At 43.8% G+C, this 25,849-nt stretch overlaps 1 protein-coding gene across 2 annotated transcripts in view; it reads right to left on the bottom strand.

Annotated features, from left to right (window-relative positions):
* The window catches only part of STAC (SH3 and cysteine rich domain), a 100,981-nt gene that overhangs the window by 16,946 nt on the left and 58,186 nt on the right, over positions 1-25,849 (bottom strand). For both annotated transcript variants that reach the window (XM_060021380.1, XM_060021381.1), the window contains exons 3-8: positions 23,208-23,308; positions 21,610-21,691; positions 20,419-20,534; positions 17,947-18,025; positions 10,075-10,139; positions 8,744-8,832 (exon numbers count right to left, since the gene is read on the bottom strand). In XM_060021380.1, coding sequence (XP_059877363.1) covers positions 8,744-8,832; positions 10,075-10,139; positions 17,947-18,025; positions 20,419-20,534; positions 21,610-21,691; positions 23,208-23,308 — 532 coding nt within the window. The remainder of the gene's footprint in view (positions 1-8,743; positions 8,833-10,074; positions 10,140-17,946; positions 18,026-20,418; positions 20,535-21,609; positions 21,692-23,207; positions 23,309-25,849) is intronic.

Raw genomic sequence — 25,849 nt, 5'->3', positions numbered from 1 at the left:
AAGTCCAGAGACCAGCTCAGAGAAAAAGCATGCAGCTAAAGGGCTATTTGGATGGGATTTGGTAAATGTTCCTGAACTGTCATGGATCACGCTCTCCAGAACCTAATTGAAAAAGGCATTTGAGTGAGAGGGAGGCTCCTAAACACATTAGTGACATTCAGGAAGATCTGGGTTTCTTGACATAGTGCAGCATCAGAGCATAATATGCACCAGAGACTTTCCTCAAATAGCCTTAATTGCATTTTGATGTCCTGGCGACTGTGAAGATGATTTTTAAATCAAATTGGTACATAAGAATTACGTTTAGTTTTAATTAAGTTGATGCATTTGCCAAGCAGTAATGTACTTAGAGAATGGAAACGAGACATCAAGAGTCTTATTTTGTCTTACCCTGTCTCAAGGGCTCTCCTTTTCTTATCTTATGGAGGGTTTATAAAAACCTTACAGAGTGAAGCATATTACCAAATAAAAAGCCCCAATGCAGACCAGTGTACTGAGCATTGGCTGAGGGTCAGGAAACCTGCATTTTGGGTTGGCCACGGGCACACTACGCATCTTTGGAGAAGTCTGATAGGTCACAGTTGCTCTCAAATATAGCAGGTAATCAGAATCCAGAGAAACACTTAACCATACAGATTTCCAAGTGGATCTGACTCTCTAGACCTGGGTGCAGCCCAGGAGTCTCTATTTTAATAACGTTCTCCAGGAGATTCTTAAGGATTGGAACACGTGGTTTAACCATCCTAACCATAATTTTCTCTGTAAGATACTACTTGCTTGAATAACCCCACAGATTTGTTAAAAGAATGCAAGGGGCTGTCAGGGACAATTTGGAAGACTTTGAAATGGGCAAAACCGATGACTGATCTGGTGTCCTGTGTGGTATGCCCTTCTGGGTCACCTCCCCCTTTCAATGTCTTTGAGCTATTGCGCATCTCTGCAATAATGCAAATGATCCTTATCTATAGAAATGCAAGTGAATTGTGTCTGGCAGAATGTAGTCAATTACTACTGTGAATATCGACCAGTTTTGCATCTATTTGGAAATTCACATCAGCACTCCTAATTGTCTATATATGGGTGCTGTGTGAATTCTCCTTTGTACTGGTTCTCTCATTCATTAATGATTCAAATTAAATTTCTGACATGTGCTCATTTTATAATTGTATAACAGCTGTGATTTTATCTTAATTTTTAAAAATTATCCTTGACCGGGAGTGACTTTTCATGAACCCACTCTATAGATCACAAGCTTCCTGTTCTTTCGAACCAGGCTTAATAATCCAAATAGATTTATAAGGAGTGATGTGAGTGGCCAAAATGGGAGAAATTAATGCATTATCTGAATCTGTTGATTAATATAAATTGTCAACCTTATCAGAGAGGAAGCCTACCACAGTCAATGTAGGGTGGAAAGTTTCAGGTGGGAGAAAGACAAGTGGACTGAGAATCAGCCTCCCTGTGTAACTGCTCCGAGCCTCCACTTTCTACTTGTGAGTTCTTGGACTTGGTTCTCCCTCCCTCCCCTCAAAAGGGTAAAGGACCATAAACTGTCTCATTGGAATATGAACTAAACAGCTAGGTGTCCATTTGCTATGCTTGGACACCTAGTCCATTCGCTAGACTGGGAGGAAGGTAAGAATCTAAATATGTTTCTGCGATGAATTTCCACTTCTTTTCAGGTTTGCAATTGGCTCGCATTTGGCACCTCTTAAAATAATTCTCTTGTTCTATAGTTTAACTTATTCTTCCGTTATCCTTTCCTCCCTGGAAAGAGAGAATAGAATGACTGCTCACTATCTAAGCCGCACAGGCACCCATGTCCCCTCTATCTGGAAGCCTTGGCTAGGCTGTGATGCCACCTCCTTGAAAAGCCTTCCCTGGCTTCCCAAGGCTGCTTCAATGCCTTCTTTTTTTTTTTTTTTTTAAGATTAAATGAAATGATGTATTGTAAAGAACTTGATACATAGTAGATGCTCCCTAAATATTAGTTTTCTTTCTCTCTTCCTTTTAAGTTTTGGGTCACAATCCTATTCTGCAGTGGGATGATGTGGTTAGAAGCACTGATTCTTCCTAGGTGATGCTTCAATGCCTTCTTGAGGTGCAGTAGCAGCATCCTGGACTACATCCCCGCCCACAAGACCTCACATTGGAGGTACTTTCTTGTCTAGGGCTCTCAGCCTTATGGCCACTGGAACTCTTTGAGAACAGGGCCTGTGAACTGTTCACCCTGCAGAGAGTACATGCTCATTCCCCACGTGATGAGTGGTGGGTAGATGAAACAAATCCTGGAAACAGCCATACAAGGGTTAAAATCCCTTTTAACCTGATTTTAAGTGGTGCTTGCAATAAATCAGGAAGAGGTGAATTCAGGCCATCCCATCTCCAGAGGTTCTTGTGAATATTAGCTAATGAGACAACCGGTTGCTTGGCTTTGTTCAGACTTACCCATGGAAAAATCCAGGACTCACTGCTTCCAAGAAAGAATCTGGCAACTCAAGACTCTAAATCAGGAATCTAACTTGGAGTTACAAAAGAAGATATGTTTTTCTTTTAAGGCCCCCAAATTTAGGTGTTCTGACACACACACATGGAGTGGCAATGAATTTGTACCTCCCTTAATATTTAATAATATTCGAACAGCAGTTTCCCCAGTCCCCCTCTTGGCCCATAAGAATTATTTTCCTCTCTTTTTTTCCCCCTTATGAAACACAGCCATTATCATATAAATCTGTCTGGGGACAAATAATAAAAATGAAAATGATTTAGATGTGGAAAACCAAAAGGGATTCTTTGGAATAGGTATGGTCACTAAAATATGTATTTGAACCTTAGAGTCTTTTATTTATTCTAGATCTTTTATTTCAGAGTCGCTACCGTGTTTTAGGGGTTTGTGCTTACTCAAAGTTTTTTACATCTGCTGATTATTTAAATGGTATGTCGACTTGGCAAAGCCACTAAAGTTATTCTTATTGATTTTAAAAAGATGCATTGGTGTGAATAATAACTGATATCTCCATGAATGTTTTGCAGACTTCTGAACCCAGAAGCAGTGAGGGTAATGAGGCTGGTTACAGTGTAAATGTGGAGGGCAGGATTTACCTTCATCAAAAGGCTAAGCATGGGTTATCAAGCTTTTGCTAATATGTGTGTGTAAAAGTGTAAAAATGCAGGTGTATCTGAGTGTGCGCATGTATGTGTGTGAGTGTGTGACTGTGTGTGTTTGTGTGTATCTGACTGTGAGTGTGTGGGAGTGTATGTACATATGTGATGTGTCACACACATACACACTTGGCCAGAATGATTGACACATGACCTTTGTGAATTCACAAGGCAGTGTAGCATGATAATGAAGTCAGTCCTGATTATAAAGGGGTTCTCCAGTTTGCATTTCAACTAGCATTTTAAAAAGCTTTGCTCATGAATTAAGCTGGCATTCCATAAAGTGTAATTTTCAGGACTCCTCAAAAACCTGAGAGTAAGGGTTTTTGGAGGAAATTGTCTAAGACCCTTAATGACAGAAAGTTATCTACTATACACGCTCATTACACTTAGACAGAGGAACCCGGGTGCCTCTTTAACGTTATGAGACCTCAAATCATCAGCAACGGTCTGGAGAGCCCTGCATGATGGCATCACAACTTGTGTATCAGTGGTGAAATTCCATACCTAGAGCATGTCATGTCAGCAACCACAAAACCTACTCAGAAGATGAGGGACAGGGTGTCACAGCATCCTTATCACCAGATCAATTAGATAAAGTCTCCTTGGATGTGCTCAAAGGCGAGACAGAAACTTAAACTGTGTTTTTTCTACTATATATCTTTAGGGTAATTGATCAGAAGACCAGGAAATAAAACATATTGTGAAATGATGCAAATTATGAAGAGAAGGTATCTAAAATATATTGTGTGGGCTTCCCTGGTGATGCAGTGGTTAAGAAGCTGCCTGCCAGTGCAGGGGACACAGGTTCGAGCCCTGGTCCGGGAGGATCCCCCATGCCACAGAGCAACTAAGCCCGTGCACCCCAACTACTGAGCCTGTGCTCTAAAGCCTGTGAGCCACAACTACTGAAGCCCGCGTGCCTAGAGCCCGTGCTCTGCAACAAGAGAAGCCACCGCAAGGTAAAGCCCGTGCACCGCAATGAAGAGTAGCCCCCGCTCGCTGCAACTAGAGAAAGCCCGTGCGCAGCAAGGAAGACTCAACGCAGCCAGAAAAAAAAATATATATATTGTGCACCTCACTCTGTCCTGGGCATGAAATCTCACTGTTTTTTTTTTTTACATTATCTCGTTAAATACTCTGTCTCCCTAGGAAGGAGAAAACGGAGGCTGCAAGAGATTAAACAGTTTGCTCAAACTGATGTAGCAAGCATGTGTCAGAGGTGGAAGGCAGTCCCAGGTAGGACTCTTAGACACTGCTCCTTTCTGCCCTATGCCCTTGTTCTCTCCCGCTCTCTGCCCATGACGGTGGGAAGATTATCACGATCTGAAAGCTCCAGAGATTTGGGGAGGTAATAGCAGATGAATTTATGAAGGAAGTTTGCCCTGAAACTGTAGCGAAGCTGACTGTGTGAAGCCTCTGCCTTTAGACAGTGTTTGGAGACCAGTGATGGGACCACAGAAATTCTAAGAGGAGTACCTCTGCCCTAAGAATAAGGAGGTAGCACTCTGGGTTCCTCCTCTCTAAGGCTCACTCCTCCATGCCCAAACTGCGTTTGGCTTAGCAGGGCTTCTGCCAAATTGTCTTAAACTCCTGTTCTTTGTGAATACGCCTATGGGCTACTTTTGGTCTCTTTTTCTACAGTTTCTTCTGGACAAATCATATTCATCCTGGGCTCAAAGCCCATCTCCTCCAGGAAACAGGTCCTGGTTAAACCCTCTGAGCTGGGTTTGCTTCCTCTTTTATAGTTTCCATTATGTTATCATGGACTTTCTTTGCCCACTAATTGTATATGCCAGGCACGACATCGGTTCATTCATTTAATCTCCACAATACTCATTCATTCATTCATGAAATATTTATTAAGCATCTGCTATATCTCAAGAACTGTACTACACTCCAGGGACAGAACGGTTCGCAGATACAGACTCATTCTCACGGGCTTTACAAGGGAGATAGAAGTTAACCAAGTAACTCAAGAAATAATAGATACAAGATGAGATAAGTACTTTGACGAAAAGAAATATGGTGTCACGAAAGTATGTAACAGAGGATCTCATCACCCAGGTTGTGCTTATCAAGAAAGACTGCACCAAGGAAGAGAAATCAGAGCTGAGATCTAGCGGGTGCATAACAGTCAACTGGAAGCAGGTGTGTGTGTGTGTGTGTGTGAGATGGTGGTGGTGGTGGTGCGTGGCTAGGAGGCTGAGGCGAGAGGAGGAGTAGACTGCAGGAAGAAAAAGTCCTTGGCAGGTGAGAGTGTGGTCCTTTTGGGGAACAGATGATGGAGCAGAGAGGTGAGGGGAACAATGGTGCAAGACAAAGCAGAGAAGTCATCAGGGATGAGACTGTATGGGTCCCAGAGGTCCCTGTAAGTATGCTGGTCTTGACCCAAGGAAGTGGGAGGACATTAGAGAGTTTTAAACAAAGATTTGAGTGTCATGAGCAGATCTAAGGCAGGCACAATGATTATCTCCTTTCCCAAGTGTAGAAGCAGAGGCTCAGAAGGCTTGTGGAACTTTCTCAGGCTTCATGGGGGTCACACAGCTAAGTGAGTGGCTTGGCTAGGGCTTAAATCCAGGTCAAGTGATGCCCACACTCTTTATTCCTTAACATTCAGTGAATCCATGTCATATGTCCTTCTTTCTCTCTCACTTCTTAAGCCTGAAAAGGAAGCATCCACCTCTGGAGTATGAACAGAACTGATTGGAACCAATATTATTAAGCTCCTACCGTGTTATCTTATTTGATCACAGCCATCCTATGAGGGCAGGGCTTATTATTACTATTTTCAAGATGAGAAAACAGAGGTTCAGAAAGTTAGGTAAGATGCCCTATTGTCAGAAAATAGAGATGAGAATGGTATTTTGTTAAAAGGATTTTTTCTACCGCATGGTTTAAGGAGAAAAAGATAATTCACAAAGCACCAGTTCATTCAAGGAATGATACTAAATCCCCGAAGCATTGCCTTACATGTTCTAAATCAAGAGCTTGGCTTTTAAAATGGGAACCTACAGTCTCTTTACAAAAAAAATGAGTATGATTTATCACTCCAATCTTGCAGTCTATGTAACGCAGACATTTCACTTCTGGGAGTGAACAGTCCTGGTTTGCCTCGAAGCAGACTGTAAACGTTTGATTCGTGACCAGACAACTTGACTTTTAAAGGCCTGTAACCGACTAACCAAAGCACAAAAACTTACGACCACCGCCAGGCAGCTAGACTTTACTCCTCAGTACCCCAGTAATAGTCTAGATTTCTCTGGAGTTATTTTTTCCATCTGACGACTTCAGAACAATCTTCTAATACAAAACTGTGGGATCTGCATAAAGGGGAGTTGTTAAATTTTAAATTCTAGACACCCAAATGATAATCTCAAGAAGGACCCAGTATACTATTTATTGCAAAGTAAATATAAGTCACCCTTGTCTTCATCAGCAGGTAGTTAATGTGGACTGTCAGTTGAGGGCAAGGCACCATCTCAGCGATGAATTCTAGGCAGGCCCTGCCTAGCAGAGTTTGCTGTATCTTTGATGGAATAGGGCTTCGCCTGACAAATGCCATCTCATCCTGCTGCACCTAAGCCAGGCTGTTTAGGTAATGTTCACAACTCCAGCCAGTGAGTCCAGCATGGTGGTTCTTCCTCAAGGATGGAGAACATTCAGATGTACAATAACCTAACTGTCTGAAGGAATCTAAGGAGCTAGGAACCAGGCCTGAACTCTGCCCTGGAAAGGTCCAAGAATCAACTGGAAGCAGACCACAGATGCATAATGAAAACTGACCTTGGGTGTGAGCGGGGGCGTTCCCAGACTCCTGCGGGACACCCACATCTGCTACGGAGTCCCACTGGGTGTTGCACCAGGAGGGGCAGCTGAGCTGCCAGCGTTGACCCCGGTGGCATATGGGCCCCAGGAAACAGGGTCTAAATGGAGGTTTTTGGTAGCTCTCTCCTTTTAAGGGGTTTTGGGGAAAGTGGAAGAGAAGGCTGATTTCACTGAGGAGGAACTATATTCAGGCAAAAGCCAGAGGGACCACGCCGGGGAAATGGCACAGATCTGAGATGCGGAAACGTTCAAAGAGCTCCAGGGTGGAGACAAGGCGTTCATCTTCAGGGATGATCGGTGACTGATAACTTGACCTACATGGCATTCGGACAAGTGGAGTCCGCCGTAAAAATGGAGGCTATTTCCCTAATACTCTGACATTTAAGTGGTCTTCTGTGCTGATTTCTCTCTCCATGCTCTTCAGAAGAGGAAAGAACCCATCTCTAAGGGCCCATTTGGCTACAAAAGCAGCCCCTTGTATCCTGCTCTAGGACTGGAAAACACCAAAGCCTTCTCCTGAGATTACTTGTGTTTTGGGTCATAAATGGAGGGAAGGAGTGAATTCTTTTCTTTGAGATAAGCCAGTGAACGCGACATTGCAAACACCTCACTGACTACCAGTTCCTGAGTGTTTACCATGATGGTGCTGTATGTTTTAGGAACCTTATTCATTTCACCCTCACAAGTGCCTTAAGGGGAAAAGGTCATTATTATTTGTTTATAAGTAAGGAAACCAGAGTAATGAGATGTTCAGACACTGCTTAAGGTCACACAGCAAGTAGGGTGTGAACACAGGACTGACTGCAGTCACATTACTCCTGAAACGCGAAGAGACTGTGGTCCAGAGAAGGACCTCACGAGGGCCCCAAGGCTCACCTGTCCTCCCGTTTCAGTTACCATGAAGTGCGATGGTTCCTGAAACAGAAGTAGCTCCGGGTAGGAGCCAGGAGGAGCTGCCAGTCTCCAGCAGGGTGAACAAAGAGTTTTAATTTGATTGGTCAATCAGTGTTAATTTGGGCAGTAAGTACATTTTTGGTTCCCTGTTGGACCCCACAGGATGCCAAGTGCATCTGTTGCTCAACCTTCATGAAAACTCCCAGCAGCAGCTCTGGTGACGATGTGCTAACTGCTTTTTAAATTAATTAATTAATTTTATTTATTTATTTATTTTTGGCTGCGTTGGGTCTTTGTTGCTGCGCGCGGGCTTTCTCTAGTTGCAGCAAGCGGGGTCTACTCTCTGTTGTAGTGCACGGGCTTCTCATTGCAGTGGCTTCTCTTGCTGCGGAGCACGGCTATAGGCACAGGGGCTTCAGTAGCTGTGGCTCGTGGGTTCTAGAGCGCAGGCTCGGGAGTTGTGGCGCACGGGCTTAGTTGCTCCGCGGCATGTGGGATCTTCCTGGACCAGGGCTCGAACCCGTGTCCCCTGCATTGGCAGGCGGATTCTTAACCACTGCACAACCAGGGAAGCCCTAACCGCACTTCTTAAAGTGTAGTCCCTGGACCAGCAGCATTAGCACCACCTGCAGACCAGCTAGAAATACAGATTCTCAAGCCCCACCCCAGACGTGCTGAGTCACAAACTCCCAGGATAAGGTCCAGCGATCTGTGTTAACCAGCCCTGCACACTAACATTTGACAATCATTGCTCTAAGACACTTGGAGGGAGCGCAGATTGAATTATATTTTTTCACATGGAATGATACTGAATTAAAATTTTTCTTTCATTCTTTTTTTCCTTTTAAAATATTTTTACCTCATTTCCAGATCTTCATTCTCTTGTGGTATAAATTTGTACAAGGCAACATAGGTGTTCATCTGTAATTGGTCTTTGGAAAGAGGTCCCTGAAAGAGAAAATAAAAGAGAAGTGAGAGAAGGAAGGAGGAAGAAATAGAGAGAAGAAAGAAAATAGGAAATGGAGAAGTTAAATGTAATTCCAGTGTATGGATCTTAAGTGTTAAAATACCTAAATGTTATTAAATACTTTGTTCCAAACATAGATTTATTTTTAATTTCCTGGCTGAGTTGATTTCACCACAAACTATTTGAAAACATTTATATAGAACTCTTTGTCAGAAATACTGCAATTTTCTTCAAATCAATTTTTTTCTTTGATATAGTTGTTCATGAAAGGTGGGCCCAGGCAAGAGAATATTCTCTCTATAGACAGGAGACATGTGAATAGTAGTAAACAACTTCCATTTCCTAAAATGGACTTTTTTTCAGTTAGCCTACAATTCTGTATCTAGCATATCAAAGGGATCTGGGTATATTCATCCAGAAATTCGTTCATTCATGTTGTGGAAAAATTACAGGTTTGGGCATTAGACTGATTTAATTTATGTTATGGTATCACCATCTACTGGCTATGAAACTTTGCAGTAATGATGATAAAAGCTACCATTTTTGATGGCTTACTGTGTGCCAGGTATTATGGTACACGGATTAGCATACTCAAACCTCACAACAGCCCTGTGAGGTTGATTCCATTGTGTCCCCGATTTGTACACTATACAAGAGTCTTACAGGTATTGTGTAAACATTAGCTATTATTATTAACTACATAAATGTTAATCCTATATAAATGTTTATGCTTTATAACATACATAATTTAAAATTATATAATATGTAACAGATATTGTATGTTGTATATGTATACACTATATATGTAATACATAATTGTATAATATATTTAAATGCATAATATAATAAATATATGCCATATATATAGAAAACATAAACACAAGTTGTACACAACTACATTCTTTTTGTTTGTGATTCACTCTGCTATCCAAAGCTCAAGTACTTCATGAAATATTATTCTGTTCTAACTGCATATGTAAATTACCATAAAATATAATAAATATATACTTATGTACTTTAAAATAGTCATAATATATTACATAATTATATAATTAACATACTGTAGAGCATATATCAACTTGTATGTGACATACATAACAGAAACAAAAGCATACAGTATAATGCTTATCCTTTGTACCCTGGATGCACTGTAGTATGGGTGGTGACCTACAGAATGATCTAAGGACCCTGTCTGGTCTGTTTTCCAAGACATCCATGAATACCTGGTGGTTTATGTTCTTTGCTTGGTCTCTGAAATCGTCAGTGCCATTTTCTGGATACGTGAACACTGAAGGAGACAAGAAAAAGCAGGCGCTTTATTAATCCAGTCACCATGTTTTGGAAACATGCTTGAAAGATGTAGCTTTATTTATTTATTCCCAGCACCATACCTTTGACTTGACCTCTCCCCACCTTTTCCTCATCCTCAGTGACCCAGCTCTCGTGTCATCTTCCACGTGATGCTCCCCCTGTCTCCCTTGAGCATCCTGTACCACCCTCTCTGCACGCCCACACCTTCATACAGGCCTCCAGGCCAGCACGCAACCTCCTGCATTGCTTGGCCTCATTTGGCAGAGCTCTTCTCAGGAGCAGAAACCATGTTATTAATCTTTGTTAAATGTATCAAGTCATTTGTTAAGGGGATGGTAGGTGAGGTATGGCCCAAATTAATTGCATTTGAATTCACTTTTTCAAATATCAGATTCTTTGATCTCTATTCAATATCTTGACTCTAGTTTCTTAATGATTTCTACATTCTATTTGCAGAGTAAAGCTTTAGTTTTAAACTTCAAAATACTTTCTCAATCTCTTATTGTCAATGCATTGGGGCTGCTGTTGAGAAAGAAAATTGAATAGTGGTTTCTCATTTAGTTTGTTCTTAGAATACATAATTCTCTGCCTTTTGCATATAAGCAGCCACTCTGTGGCCTTCGCTGAGGAAAAAGGCTTCTTACAACGGGCAGGAGTTTTCACTGGCCACACACACAGCTATGGGAGGTCCCTGATGGGTATGGGGGGCTCTGCCTTAGCTAGTTCAATCAGTCACAATTATCTCAGAGACCAACATCATGTATCTTCCTTAAATAAAAATAAAAGGTAGCAAGTGTTTCCAAATCTATACAATAGGGCTGTAGTGTTGAAATTAATCTACCTTTTAGATGACTTGACATTCAAAAATAACGCATTAGGGCTTCCCTGGTGGCGCAGTGGTTGAGAGTCCGCCTGCCGACGCAGGGGACATGGGTTCATGCCCCGGTCCGGGAAGATCCCACATGCTGCGAAGCGGCTGGGCCAGTGAGCCATGGCCACTGAGCCTGCGCGTCCAGAGCCTGTGCCCCGCAACGGGAGAGGCCACAACGAGAGGCCCGTGTACCGCAAAAAAACCCCAAAAAACCAACAAAAAAGCACATTAGTCTTCCCTTTGGTCCTCCTTCAGAGGATCAAGGATACCAGCAGAGGAAGAGAAACACACCACGGAAAGCTCTGTATCCTCTTTCATTTAGTGCATCGACAATCTCCACTGTCCTTAAAATGGACTCAATAACTGTGATGTAGAAAACACACTTCAGAACAAGAGCCCCTGTAAATGTACTGATGCTTAGCAAACATCTGTTGCCCATGGTTTATAGTTCCAGAGCCTGTGGGTGCAATTCCATTATCCCTAGGAAGCCAATATGCAGTCACTGGAGGCGCTCGGCTTTGTAGAAAAATGGAAGATGAAGGGCCTTGTCTGCCTCAATATTTGGCTACGCAACTTCCCGGTTTTAAGAGTAGAGACGAGCAACACTCTTCTCTGGTTTTAAGTGATTACCTGAAATCTTGGCATAATTTGATTCCATAAGTATAAAACTGGATACATTTAAAGAATACTGAATATTTGAATGGAAACATGGGAAGAGCATCTTAGAAAATTCTTGATTGATCTAAAAGGGGGATGACATAAGGTACATATGCAATATTCAGTATGACTGATTTTATAATTTTGTAATTTCACATTATTTTAGCTTTTCATTGACTACCCATTAGCCATCACAAAAATGTGTATCATTTTGTGAACTATGCTGAAAATGATTTGAAGTGACTCCCAATGTGTTTTCAGCTATATGGTTGCAAACAGAACTGGAACACTGCCAAAAAAAATGTTTTTTTTTTTTTTTAAACCCATTCCTTCTGGCTATTTCTAAGACTTTGATTTGAGGGGAAAGGCATAAACAAAGGTAACTATTTTACAAAAAAAATGTATCAGACACCTTTTATGTTTGGTACTTTTAATTCATTTCATTAAAAATAATTTGGCCGTTGATTTCACCCATGGACACACCCAAAATCTATGTCCATTACAAATTACACAGGCATATTTTCTAATGTTACAGATGCAAAATGAATCTTTAGTTTTTGCTAGTCCCCAAAGAGCTTTCCTCTTTTCCTTTTCTATATTCTGTCTTTATTTTTTACTTTGCAGTCCTGGGAGGCCCATGTCTGCCTCAAGATGATGATTTGGTTTTTCTTCTTTAACCTGGTCATGTACAAGTTACATTATCAGCTTATTTGACATTGACTCACATTTGCATCCCCAGAATAAGTTCAACTTGGTAATTATGCACTGCTTTTCTAAAAGGCATTATTGGATTCAGTGCACTAAGATGATTTTATTTCAGATTTCTGCATCCATATTCACGAGGGGGACTAGCCAGCGATTTTGTCTCATGCTGTCCTCCTTTGATTTTGAGGTCAGTATTATATCAGTCCCATAAATTAAGTTAGAGAATGCTGCTGCCCGTCCTCCTGTGCACCTCCTGTTGTCCTGAAAGAGCTTATGTAATCTGAAAATTTTACCTTCCTCAAATGTTTTTTTTAAATAAATTTATTTATTTATTTGTTTATTTTTGGCTGCATTGGGTCTTCATTGCTGCGTGTGGGCTTTCTCTAGTTGCGGCGAGCGGGGGCTACTCTTCGTCACCATGTGCGGGCTTCTCATTGCGGTGGCTTCTCTTTGTTGCCGAGCACTGGCTCTAGGTGCGCGGTCTTCAGTAGTTGTGGCTCGCTAAGCCCGTGCACCACAACTACTGAGCCTGCGCTCTAGAGCCAGTGAGCCACAAGTACTGAGCCCACGTGCCACAACTACTAACGTCCGTGTGCCTAGAGCCTGTGCTCTGCAACAAGAGAAGCCTCCACAATGAGAAGCCTGTGCAACGCAACGAAGAGTAGCCCCAGCTCACCGCAACTAGAGAAAGACTGCGCGCAGCAACGAAGACCCAGAGCAGCCAAATATAAATAAATAAATAAATTTATTTAAAAAAATGTTTGGTAGAGTTTTTTTATAAAGTTGTCTGGGCCTGGTATTTTTGTTGTGCAAAATCTTAAAATATTGAGTGTTTCCACCATAACTGGAAGCAAAGTCAAGTTCTCTACGTATTTCTGTTTCCTCTTGAGTCAGACTTCGGTCATTGATAAGTTTCTTGGCATCTGTCCATTTAAAAAGTTTTAAATGTATTGGTATGAAGTTGGTCATAAGATTCTTTCTTGTCAACCTCTGTTATATTCCTCCTCTTTAATTACTTTTTGTTTCATCTCTCTCTCTCTTATTCTTAAACAATTATTAGTGACTGTAAATTTTATTTTTTTTAAAGAACTGTTCTTAGAATGTATTGACCTACCTGTGTCATTTAATAATTTCTTCTCTTGTCTTTATTAATGCCTGCCTTCTGTATTCTTTGGGTTTGTTCTATTTCTTTTTCTGACTTCTTGAATATGATGCTTAGATTATTACTTTTCAGCTTTTATTTTTTAGTGGAATAATTTTAGCACTAAATACTCCAGGCACGATTTTTGCTGCATCCCACAAGTTGTGATAGGTAGTGTTTTCATTATTATTCAGTTTTAAATATATTTCAATTTTCATTATGACTTCTTTTTTTTGACATATGAGCTTTCTAAAAATATGTTTTTAATTTCCTAAAGTATGGGTTTTCCTAGTTATATTTTGAATATTGATTTCTATCTTGTTTGCATTGTAGTCAGAAAGATGTGTTCTGTATCATATTAATTCTGTGAAATGTGTGAAACTTGCAGTATGGTCCAGTAGGTGAACAATTTTTATTTATTTTTTTGTTGCATTGTGTGGCATACAGGATCTTAGTTCCCTGACCAGGGATTGAACCCATGCCCCCTGCAGTGGAACAGGATCTTAGTTCCCTGACCAGGGATTGAACCCATGCCCCCTGCAGTGGAAGTGCGGAGTCTTAACCACTGGACTGTCAGGGAAGTGTCAGCAATTTTTATAATAGTTCCATACATTCTTAAGAAGAATGTGAATTTCCCATTTGTTAGATGGAGTGTCCTTTTAATTTTATATTATCTTATTTTTTAATTGAAGTATAGTTGGTTTACAATATTGTGTTAGTTTCAGGTGTACAGCCAAGTGATTCAGTTATATATTCTTTTGGAGCATCCTTTTAAAGTCAGTTAGATTTGGATTGTCAAGTGCGTCCTCAGATCCTCCATGTCTGTACTGAATCTTTTTGTTTATCTGATTTGCCAGTGACTGAGAGGAGTGTTAAAAACTCTCATCATGAAGCGCGATGCCAATTTCCTAATGTTCTGTCAATTTCTCCTTGAGTTTTTGTCATTTTGAGGCTATGTATTAGATAGATGATTCTCTCTCTGCTCATGACCTTGCTTCCAGTGGAGTTTCTGGCAGTTAAGCCAAAGGTGAAGACCAACAAATTTGCCCATGTATATTTCTGATGCACCCAGGAAGTGTTGAAAACAACCACCAGAAACACTCAGACCTGCCCAAGAGCTTTTATAACATAAGAGAGAAAGCAGAGACTGCACTCTTAGCACTAAAGACATGAGTATGAATTGTACCTTCTTCTGAGGTGGCCTTGGAAATATTTCTCAAGGACTTTGACATAACATCTGGCTGGCAGAAATAATACCTGTGTGCCCTATGTACATTTTAGAACATACATGAAACAGGTAAAGCAGAACCAGAAGCTCTCCTTGCCAAGAATGTGAGACGACGAGTGGGAACTTGGACTATATATAAGCAGGGTGTCTTCTCTATGTTGTTTCTCAAACTACATGGACAGAGCATTAAATCCACATCAAAGGAACACGTTTTGAAGCAAACTGATGCATAATTAATCTCTCTTGCTTCTAAGAGTGCACATGAAGAAAGCTACTGCTGATCAAAGGAATAGTTAATAGATCTCCAAAGCTTTTTAGAGGTTTATCACTTACTAAGTTCTTTCAACAGATTGCTTTGAATAAGACTGTGAAAATGCCCCTTAACATGATAGAGACAGCAAATCATCAACTTTGTGTCCTTGAGTGTATTACTCCACGTCTCAATTTCCTTATCTATCCAGTATTTGTTGCGTGTATATGTCTGTGTGTCCCTGTTTGTGTGTGTATATTGGAGGAGAGGGGTTAGACTAAATGGCCTCTAATCTGGCTTCTCAAACGCTAACAAGAATATGAATCACAGGTCCATATGGAAATTATGATTTTTCAGGTCTGGGGCAGCCTGAGATTCTGCATTTCTAACGGGCTCTCAAGTTCTGCCCAGACCGCTGGTCCACGGGCCACATGTGGATTAGTGAGGCTCTAGGCTGCATCTCTGACACTTCGTGACCTGACGATGACTTCATTAATAGCAATGGTGCTTCATATTGATGATCCCTAAATACAGCTGTTCACATAATAAAACCCTAAGAAGACCATTTTTTTTTTTTTTTTTTTTTTAGCGGTACGCGGGCCTCTCACTGCTGTGGCCTCTCCCGTTGCAGAGCACAGGTTCCGGATGCGCAGGCTCAGCGGCCATGGCTCACGGGCCCAGCTGCTCCACGGCATGTGGGATCTTCCCGGACCGGGGCACGAACAGGCATCGGCAGGCGGACTCTCAACCACTGCGCCACCAGGGAAGCCCAGAAGACCATTTTTGAGTGAAGAAATCCCCAGGGCAAAAAGAGACCTCAGCTACTGAGGAATGGGCGACAACATCCGTAAATCTGGACCAGGGTGGTGGAGGCAGAGAGGGAAGATGTGGGCCCATGCTGGGTGTGATTTTGAAGAGCAGCAGATAAGATCTGCGAACAGATTGGATAAGAGGTGGGAGATGAAGGGCGTCAAGGCTGATGCCAAAAGCCTTGGCCTGATCATCGAGTAAAATGGCGTTCCTACAACAGAGCAGGAGCAACTGAGGAAGAGCTGGTTTCGGTAGGCAGGGGTGTGGGGTGAGTGAGGGAATCAAGAGTCCATTTGGGTGTGTTAACTTGAAGATGCCTGTTCTCCATTCAGATGGCCGTTTCCAGTAGGCTACAGGCATCCAGAGGCAGCAAAGAGGCCTAATGCTAGGAATGAAGTTTTAGAGTCATCAGTGTACAGATAGTATTTACCTTTGTTATCTCATTTAAAGATCACAACACCCTATGGATTTGTGTTATTAGTATCCTCATTTTAGAGGTGAGGTGACTGAAGCTGAGAGAGGCTAGGTCTCTTGAAGACCACAAGATCACTAAGTGAAGTCCAGCATCTACCTCCACAGTAAGGAGGGGCCAAGGACCAAATACGTCCAGTGCGATTAATGATGAGGATGCCCCCTGCAATTTGGTGAGAAGCGTCAGGGGAAGAAGGCAGGCAGAACTCAGACTCAGGGGACAGAACAGCTGACAGACTTGCAGCACTGAAATGCAGCTCTGGCTTACATTCCAGCCTCTGGTGAGTTTGGTCCTAAGATACTGACAAACTCCAGGGCTGCTCACCAAATTCAGTTGCTGGATCTGCAATGCTGGACAGAAGTGGGCTGGGAGGTCCTGCAGGGTTACTGCTCTGCCACGAGGTCCTCTGGCAGCTGGCACTCTCTGATTTGTCTTTCTAATGGCACTGCTAAGTGCCTGACGGACGTCTGCACTGATCTGAAAGTAGTGTTTTCCCCATTTGATGCCAAAGACTTCTTACCCTAGCAGTGTGCTTTAGCAGCTGTGGGTGGGCTTGGCAAAGGGGGTCCTAATGGACGCTGATGCTTATTTAGAAAGGAGGGTCATGGGGCGCTGCCTGAGGGAATCGCAGAGGCCCCATAATAACTAGAGAAGAGAATGAATGGATTCCTAGAGCTAAGGAAGTGAAGTGATACCTTGTAAGACAGCAGCTGACAAAGCAGCTACGGGGTATTTGATGTAGAAGTCCTGCTTCCAGCCTGGAAATGGCAGGGACATTTAGTCAAGTGGAAAATCTGTCCAAGGTGGTGCTTCACCTGCGGGTATTAGAGCTTCAAGGGATAACTTCTGCCAGGAGAATGCATTCAGCCCAAGGTGACAACGCAGGTCAGGACCTGCAACCGTGCTGGGTTATGAGTGACCCGAGGACAGCTTTGTGACCTATGCAGTTTTGCTGCTGGTAGTAAATACTTCATAAATTGTTTTTGGATAAATGAGTGGAAATTAAGTAGCTGTTGACATCAAGAGGCTCATTGAGATTCAGGCATAAGGTGCTGGTTATGTTTCTTTAAGTTCTGGTTTGAGAGGAGGTTCTTTCTCAATGTTAGCAAGCAATAGCATGTAGTTAGCATCTAATAAGTATTCTAGAAATTATTATAAGAAGGGCTTATGCTATTAGCAAACTAAACGATATTAATAAAGAATGTCTGGCTAGACTGTGCAGATCAGTCTTTGAGTCTTAGTTATCTCTGCTGGGAAGGAGCCCAGGTGAGGCCCACACTCCCCGGCACCACCCCTCACCTGGAGTACTTCCGGTGTAGCATGGAGTGGTTCTCTCTGGGATGCTTTGTTATCCAGTGTAGGTCAGTGGGGGAAGTGACGTGTTAACAGAAAGGCCTGGAAGGACCTCTATGTCCTTACAGCATGAGAACTCAGAAGACAGAACTTAGGGAATGTTATAGTCAAATCACTGAAATCCACCAGTGATTATGCCCGGTTTCCCTCCAGAATATCAAAAACTTGCCCGGACTGAATTCCAGAGCTGGCAGAGAGAGAGGCCTGGAAGTCAGGTGTGCCTGCCTGCTGACCTGGATGATGGATGTGATTCCCGTTTGTGCTGGGCGGTGCTAGATCCCCACACCCCCCACTTACCGCTGTTGCTACGTTTCCGTAGGCCATACACGCCTGCTGGCCCGTCAGCCTCTTCAGGAACCTCGACAAGATCTGAAATCTTGAAAAGAGGGAACAGAGTGGAATGAGCAATGTCATTTCAGGGGCCGACTGAGCAGAGATTGTGATACCAGTAGAAGAGCGAAGGTGGAATTTACATGACACTGTCTTAAGAATCGCATCATTACTCTTCTGTCTGTTTGGTTAACTTCAGAGAGGCTGTGTGCTCTCTTATGGGCACTGTCGCTCCCTCCCAGTGTCCAGAGCAGGCTCTGGGGTTGGCACATGACAGGTGAATGAGTGCCTATATGCACAGGCCACAGTTAGAGTCTGTTTCTGTTTTGCATATCCATCATTTGTATTATATTTTAGATTCCACATATAAGTGATATCAGACAGTACGTGTCTTTCTCTGTCTGACTTATTTCACTGAGCATAACATTCTCTAGGTTCGTCTCTTAAGCACTGTGCTTCACCCAGCAGTATAGCTGGACTAGCTCACATGCGCTGGTGAGAGCCTTTAGGGTCATCACACTGGTAGCTTGAAATTGGCCACAGTGGGAGTATTTACATCATGGAAATTGGCAAATGCTACAAATCAGGGTCCAGCCCTCGTTGGTCATTAAACATTTACACCACAGATGGCCCCTTTCAAAGGGTCAGATGCTCTACTTCTATCTGTGCATCTCTCGCCTCTTTAAAAGAGGAATTTAGGGGGCCTCAGAGGAGAGTCATATTTGTAAAACAATTTATTTATTATCTTACTAGAGAGGAACAAGTTTGCCTTCCTAACTCTCCTCATCAGCTCTAGAGTACTTTAGTACCACCTTCCTGAGACTGATTTCTTCTTACAATTTAACTTTAAGATTTATTTCAGCCATTCTTCCTTTCATGACACATCAGAAAGAAGAAAAAAAAAATGTCACAGGGCCTCTAAGTCACTTGTACCCTGTTCCTCTGAAGCTCACTATTTCTGAATAGAAGTTGCTATTATTATGTTAATTTAATCTTACAAAACTGAAGATCATTCCTCAACTAGCTAACCAACTCCTAGAAAGTTTTCGAATTTGGTTTCTGCTGTCTTCCCAAAGCCATCAAGCCTTCTGTATTCTAGAACATTTGAAAGCACATGAGAGGAAACCTAACGATTTAGAAACAGCCAGGCAGCAACCTCCCAACAATGTAAAGCAAATGTCTCTACAGCCCTGGAAGAAAATAAACCTTTGCTATGTGGGAATATGTTCGCTTTAGGATATAACAATACTGCCAGGATGGCAAGAGGCTGAAGTTCATTACTACCGACCCTGCAGGAAGGAAGCAGAGTCATGTTAAAGTAGCAATCAATTGTTTCTGTTTGCTTCCACTGAGGCAATTTGGACTCTGGGGAAAGAGTGAAGTGACAGATATTTAAGTACAATTTCATTTGTCTTTGTCTCCCTGCAGCTCTCAGAACAAAGCCTTCACAGAGCAAAATTTCAAGAAATATTTACTGATGGAACCAGCGCCAGGAAGTATAAGCGGGCTATGATGAATGAACACGTTATTGACATTGAACAAACTATGCTTTTTGCCCCTAAAACCAGTCTGTAGGGTCGAGATATTGCCAGAAATAAAGCTGTTTTAGACACGAAAGCAGACTGGATATCCGTCAGTTATGCCTGTGATGGTCTTTCTGCTCATAGCATCAGTCACAAACGTGGAGGCGAAAATGTTCACTGTCTCCCGCGGAGTGTTTCTCAGGATGTCTCCTTGCTGTGATGAGCAAGAGCTCAGAACCACAGCAGCAGACATTGCTGCTCATGCGGGCAGGTCAGGCCCATCTCTGGGGAGCCTTCTCTCTGCTACAGAGTTGTGTGGCATCTTGGGGCATTCATAGAAACTTCGGTTGGGACAGTCAGAGAGAGGATGACGACACCAGGTCACAGAGATGCACACAACACGCATTTTAGGTCAGGTAAAACATAGGAGAGAGGTGCTTAGGAGGGTGTGTGTCCCATGGAGGGAAGCGCCCCGCCTCCATGCCACACCCCTCTTCCAGGGAGGGCAGTGTTTGTGTGAAAGAAATCAAAGGGTGTATCTTGCCTTAGAGAGAGAGGACTGAGAAAATGTGAGAAATGGCTGTATTCTTGAACTGGGATGTAGCTGGAAGGAGAACTGGACACAGCTGGGACTTCTCTGCTTCTGCCCCTTGTTTGGGTCGAACCTTTCTATGTGTCAGCAGGTAAGCTACTAGTGGTGGGAGGGGGAGGGAGAGAGAGTCAATGAGCCTGAGGCCAGGAGCGTGGTCTTTAGGAGGAAAGTAAAAGGATCTCTGAGGGTTGGCCCCAGAAGGTTAACCTTTAGTGGCCCAAAGGCACTTGGAGCTCCCTTTAAAGGCTGCCTGACCCCCAAGAGACTCCCCCGGCCTGTGGGACCCGCACTCCACGGTGCCCGAGGGAGGAAGAAGACCATTACCGAGGTTCCGGGAGGTGAATTGGAGCCGCTGCCAGAGCTGCCCTTCTTTGTTCTCTGGGCCAGAGAGGTGCCGAAGCGGAGGGTCTCATAGACAGGGTCCACCTTATTGCCGCAGGCTGCAGCAGAAGAGAAAGCTCACCTGAGAGAAGGGTTTCCTCATATCACAGTCGGGACAGACAACCACCTATCATACCTCCTGGGTTAATGGCATCGAAAAGTAGGTCCTGCACAACAGACCCTCTTACCCCTGGGGAAATGGAGCTTTTGTGGTCAACTTTCCTCGCATGCTCCCCCCACGACCTGTGCCCATTTCCCAGGTCCCTCCACTGCACTCAGCCCACTCTGCTCCCAAACCTTTGCTGATTGACTGGTTTTCCTCTTTGTTATCCACCCGCAGGACTCCAGTGCCAAGGTTCTTCCCAGCTTTATTTCCTCTAGTGAAAGGCCCTGCTCACCAAGGTACGAAGTCTCGTGACACAAAGTTTGCAGTAGGAGGCAACCTTTTTGAAAGACTTGGACATTACCAGGCTTCCTGGAATTTCTAATTAAAAACTTTCCAGTTTGTAAATTTCTAGTTTAAAAGTTGCTCCCCCTGCCACCACCAAAGGGCAAACATAAATGTAGAGATTTTCAGAAAGGGAGAAGAAATGGAACTGAAGGATATTGTTGAGGAATATATTCAAGCCAGAAATACCTAAAAATATAAGACATTTTTTCCTCATTAAAGAATAAACAATATTCAGTAAGCTCCTTCCAAGCATTGGTCTATAATGTATATCTATTTCCTACAAAAAATTATGAAAAGCAGCCATTGCTGTTTTCATTGTATAGGGTCCAGCAGGTTGAGCAGCTTGTTTAGACACAAGTTGGTCAATGGAGGAGCTGGGCTGTGACCCAGGTCTATGGGATGCCAGGCTCCATGCTCCTTCCACTCTGCCATGCTGCTGATGGCCTTTGGACCTGGGTTCTTTGAAGCTTCATCAGGGAGAGGACAAAAATTTCTAGAGAATTTGGTTCACCTTAAGTTTCCCCTCCAGCAAAACAAACAACCATAACCCAATTAGCCACCAAACGAATGCCACCCCCCCGGTCCCCCACTGGTACGGCAGCACCGGGACCTGGGAGAAGAGCAGCCATCAGCTCTGACGTCGCTGCTCCAAACCCAGCTCAGTCCACCGGGTCCCAACTCACCAATGGGCATAACTTCTTTAATGCATCCAAACTGTTCATGAATGAGCAAGGGGGAGCTGTAGTAACGCCGAAACCCCTTTGGCTGGAGACAGAATGAGAAAGAGAAGGGCTCAATGTTATTGATGAGATGGAGAAAACCTCACGAGAACTCTAAAAATGAAACCAGTTGGTTCCTCTAGGGGTGCCTCCCTGTCTCCCTTTAAGATGCTGACATGTTCTGTAATTTATCCCTGGGGTCGGGTTGGGAGGTAGAGGTGTCAATAAGCAAGCTCCACTCCCTGCAGAAAGCAAGCCCCCAGACCTGCCCGCCCCCGTCCCACTTCTCCTCTGCAGGTGCACATTGCAGCCTCCTTTATGTTGGGCTCCTCATTACTTCCCAGGATACAAATGGACCATTGTGTGTTATCTCACCACGTGATTTATTAACATCATTAAAAGGCCTGGGCATGGGCAAGCAGACCTCACAGGTAGACCTGAAGTCCCTTGTATGTCTGATGAGCTCTACGCAGAGCTTTGTGTTCTAGATTCCGTTCTGGTTTTCTGACCTCTCATCCATGGTTTCTGCCTTGGCTTGTGGGAATCACCACGGGAGGAGAGGAGGGGAGCACGTGAGGCAGGGGTTTTGGAGAAGAGGACACTGCCAATCAGAGTACGGAGATGAACTCTCTAAGAATCCTGTACCCCAGTGTTAGAAGGGAACTGAAGGGTCCCACCCCTACTAGAATTCCAGAATCCCTTCCAATGTTCCTAGCAAGTGGTATCCTCCTGTGAACACTGCTGGGGATGTGGATAGCAGGAACTCTCACTAATCCTGGAGGCAGGTCTTTGGTGACATCATCTCTGATGGTTAAGACCTGGAACCTACTGATCCTAGGCCTTTTCCCTGAAGCCACAGAGGACGACAGAATTCTGTGTGACAGATGTTAAATTCTTCTGAAGACAGCTGTCATGCCCCAAGTATGTCTAGGGTAGACATTCTTGGTCCCTTCTATAATTCTTTGGCCATCTTAGTTTCAACTATTCTCAAAGGTGTTCTGGGTGGCTTTTTTATCATTGTGTGGCACCAGTACTGAAGTCCACCCCTGAGATGCGACCATCAGCCCAGAATGGGCCAGGCTGAGCCCCCAGCCCTTGGTTTGGCCACCATGATCTGTTACAGTGGTACAGATGTTTACTACTCTCTCCACTTCTGTGGGGTGCTTCATCTCTATCCCATTCTTGATACGCACTGAGCTGTCAGACAATTAAGCTGGGGCCGAGGGGGTTCCTGGGATGCCTGCTTTCTACTTGCAAAACTTGGACAGTCCCAATGCTAAAACCGGGAAAGTGCCGGCCCAGGACAAGTTGTCCACTCTATGAAGGACACTGAGCCCCTTCCACACGTGCAACATGCATCTCCTAAGTTGACAAAGCTCCTTCTTCCTCAATCATTATGCCAACTAGGAAGCCAAGTTGTCCAGCCAGAGACGTGGGGGGTACCTTCCCAGTGTCCAGTTCTCAGGGTGCTGCTGTGAAATATTTTGAATGGAGTGACCTCATCGGGCAGGCAGGTGCCCTGAGCAGCGGTTCCGGGGCACACTCCGGGCACAAGCCCTTACCAGCTTGCCCATGCACCGCTGGGGTGCCAGGCCATCCATGCACTTGTGGTGGACACTCATCTTACAGGCCTTGCAGCGCAGTCCATGCTTAGCATTTGTTCCTGTCAGATATATGGTGAGCTTTGGTTAGGATACAACCTACTGTTCCCTGGCGACTTGTATGAAATCACTGAAAAAGTGGTCTTTCCCATAACCCAGCTAATTCGTCTTTCCTGTGATGTTTATATGAAGATTTAAAAATGGACAAAATATTATGGTAGATTTTTTTACCTTCGTCCATGTTTTCTACCCAAAGTATCAGCTCTGGTTTCCGTCCACCCCTTTCCTGTTTATTCCTCCAGACAATCTCAACCTCCTCTGCCTCCGTTGCTCACTCAATTCAAGCTTGCAAATCCCACTTTCTTGGCTCTTCATATGGATCACATCGCTGCTCTTCTGTGTATCTTGCTGAGTAGTCCAAGTCTTGAAATTCTACCCATTTTTACCTGAATTCCCATCACACAGTCTGAACTATTGGGCAAACTCTCTGGAAAAGGACCAATAAAGGGGGAACAGCGTGGTCTGTGTGAAAGTGGGGCTGATGATGGTCTAAAGTGGGGGATAGAGGGCTCGATCAGACACCAGCTCCTGCCTGGGGGCAAAGGAAGAGGAGGTGGGGGGCAGTGAAACTACCCCTGCAGTGAGTCGCTTAGTGTCCTGGGACACAGTGCCATAACAGGTGAGAAGAAAGAAAGCAGAGGAGGGAGGAGAGGCAGAGAGTCACCCTGGCCACCGTGTCCAAAATCTTGGCCTGCACCAAGGTCCAAGGCAGCAGCACTGGAGAAGCATCAGGAGGACAGACCAGAGGGCGGGATGCGGGAGCTTCAGGAAGACAGGAGTGGTGCTGGGCACCTCATTTGTTGTTTTACAAAGTGGCTGGATGGAGGCGAAGAGAGGATGCTAAAATGAGATGTCTTCTGTCTCCACTGAGTCCAGGACAGAGGATACAGGACAAGAGGTACCATCTTCTCTGACTTATGAAAAGGAGGCGGCAGGCTTCCAAGCAGGTCTTAAAAATGAGGCGCCAAAATGGATTTCACAGCCCTTAGGTGACCAAGCAAATCAAGCCTATTGGAAAAGTGGAAGGGAGGTTGGAGGCTGGAGGGAGCATTTCTTTGTAGAGTTGTTGAGACACTATTAGTTTTATCCCTAAAACTATGTTTCTCTACATAATGAGAAGAAGGAGGTGCTTTCTTCTCTTCTCAGTCTCCTCCTACTGAGAGGGATTTTGAGGAGATTTGGACACATGGCTGTGGCCACACCCATGGGAGCATGTAGGTGAGGGATACGGGTGACCAGTGGTCCTGCCAGCCTACCAAGGAGAAACAGCCATGTAGGCAAGGCCCACACCTTAAAAGCTTGTCAGCAAAAGGATGTGTGAATACTTTCCATGGATCACGTGGAATGCTGCCCAAGAAGGCCAGCTGGAAAGGCAACGAGCTTCCCTCAGTAGGAATTAATATGTCCATATGCTGTGACACATGAGGTCACAGGTCTCCCCTATATATCATAGCTGACCACAGACACAAAGCGAGGACAGCCCAACACACATAAAATCCACCCTCTTCTCCACCACTGCCTCCTCCAAACCATCACCACGCCTTGTCCGGACCAATTCCTGACTGAATAGCCTTATCCATTTTTGCCTTCCTCCACTGTGTGTAGAACCTCCTACTTAATGGTCTCTCAGTAGGTTTCCCTGCCTTTCTGATGTTATACAAAATGCTCACCATGGTGGCGAGACTTTGCATGATTTGGTGGGAGCCCATTTCTAACTTTGTCTCAGGCCGACCCCTCTTGTTCACCAGGGTCTAGCCACATGACCTTCTTCAAGTTCCTTAAATGCACAAGCTCTTGAATCCCTCAGGGTCTTTACACATGCTGCCCTGTGTGCCTGCAATGCTTGTCTGTAGCTCCTCACTTGTTTCACTGTCCTCATCCTTAGGGCTGCTTGTCATTTCTTCAATGAGGCCTTCTGGGGAACATTCCCCCTCCCCCCCCAAATTATCTTTTTTTCCTGTTAGTCTTTTCACAGCGCTCTGTTGTTATCTTTCACAGCATTTATCACAGTTGTTATTTATTTGAGAGTTCGTTTTTGTCTTTTCCTCTGGACTATGAACTCAATGAGGCTAAGGACTGAGTCTGTCCATTTGCCACTGTATACCCAGCTCTGGGTATGATGCCCAATAAATACGTATTAAAGAAATTAATGAACGAATTCTTTTGTAGTCAGTCACACACATACTGAAATCAGTGGTGACTGATTTAGATAATTAATTGAAGTTGATTTCATCGATGGTGTAGGAATGGCATTCAAGAGCTGAAAGAGGACTTGGAGATCATCTATGTGTATGACTTTATTTTATATTATTTTTTTAACATCTTTATTGGAGTATAATTGCTTTACAATGGTGTATGTGTATGATTTTTATTTCACAGACGGAAGCCTGAGGGTCCAAGCAGTAGAATGACTTATCTCAGGTCAGAGGAGGTCCTGCTTAGTTTCACTCTTTCCCTGCTTGACCCAAACATTTCCTCCTTTTATTTGGCTTGTTTAACCTACATGGGGATGCAGTTGAGGATAATGAGATGATAAAATAGGG

The sequence above is a fragment of the Delphinus delphis genome, chromosome 10 (genome assembly GCF_949987515.2).
Source record: "Delphinus delphis chromosome 10, mDelDel1.2, whole genome shotgun sequence".
NCBI classification, from domain to species: domain Eukaryota; kingdom Metazoa; phylum Chordata; class Mammalia; order Artiodactyla; family Delphinidae; genus Delphinus; species Delphinus delphis.
This window is presented reverse-complemented; position numbering and strand designations above follow the sequence as displayed.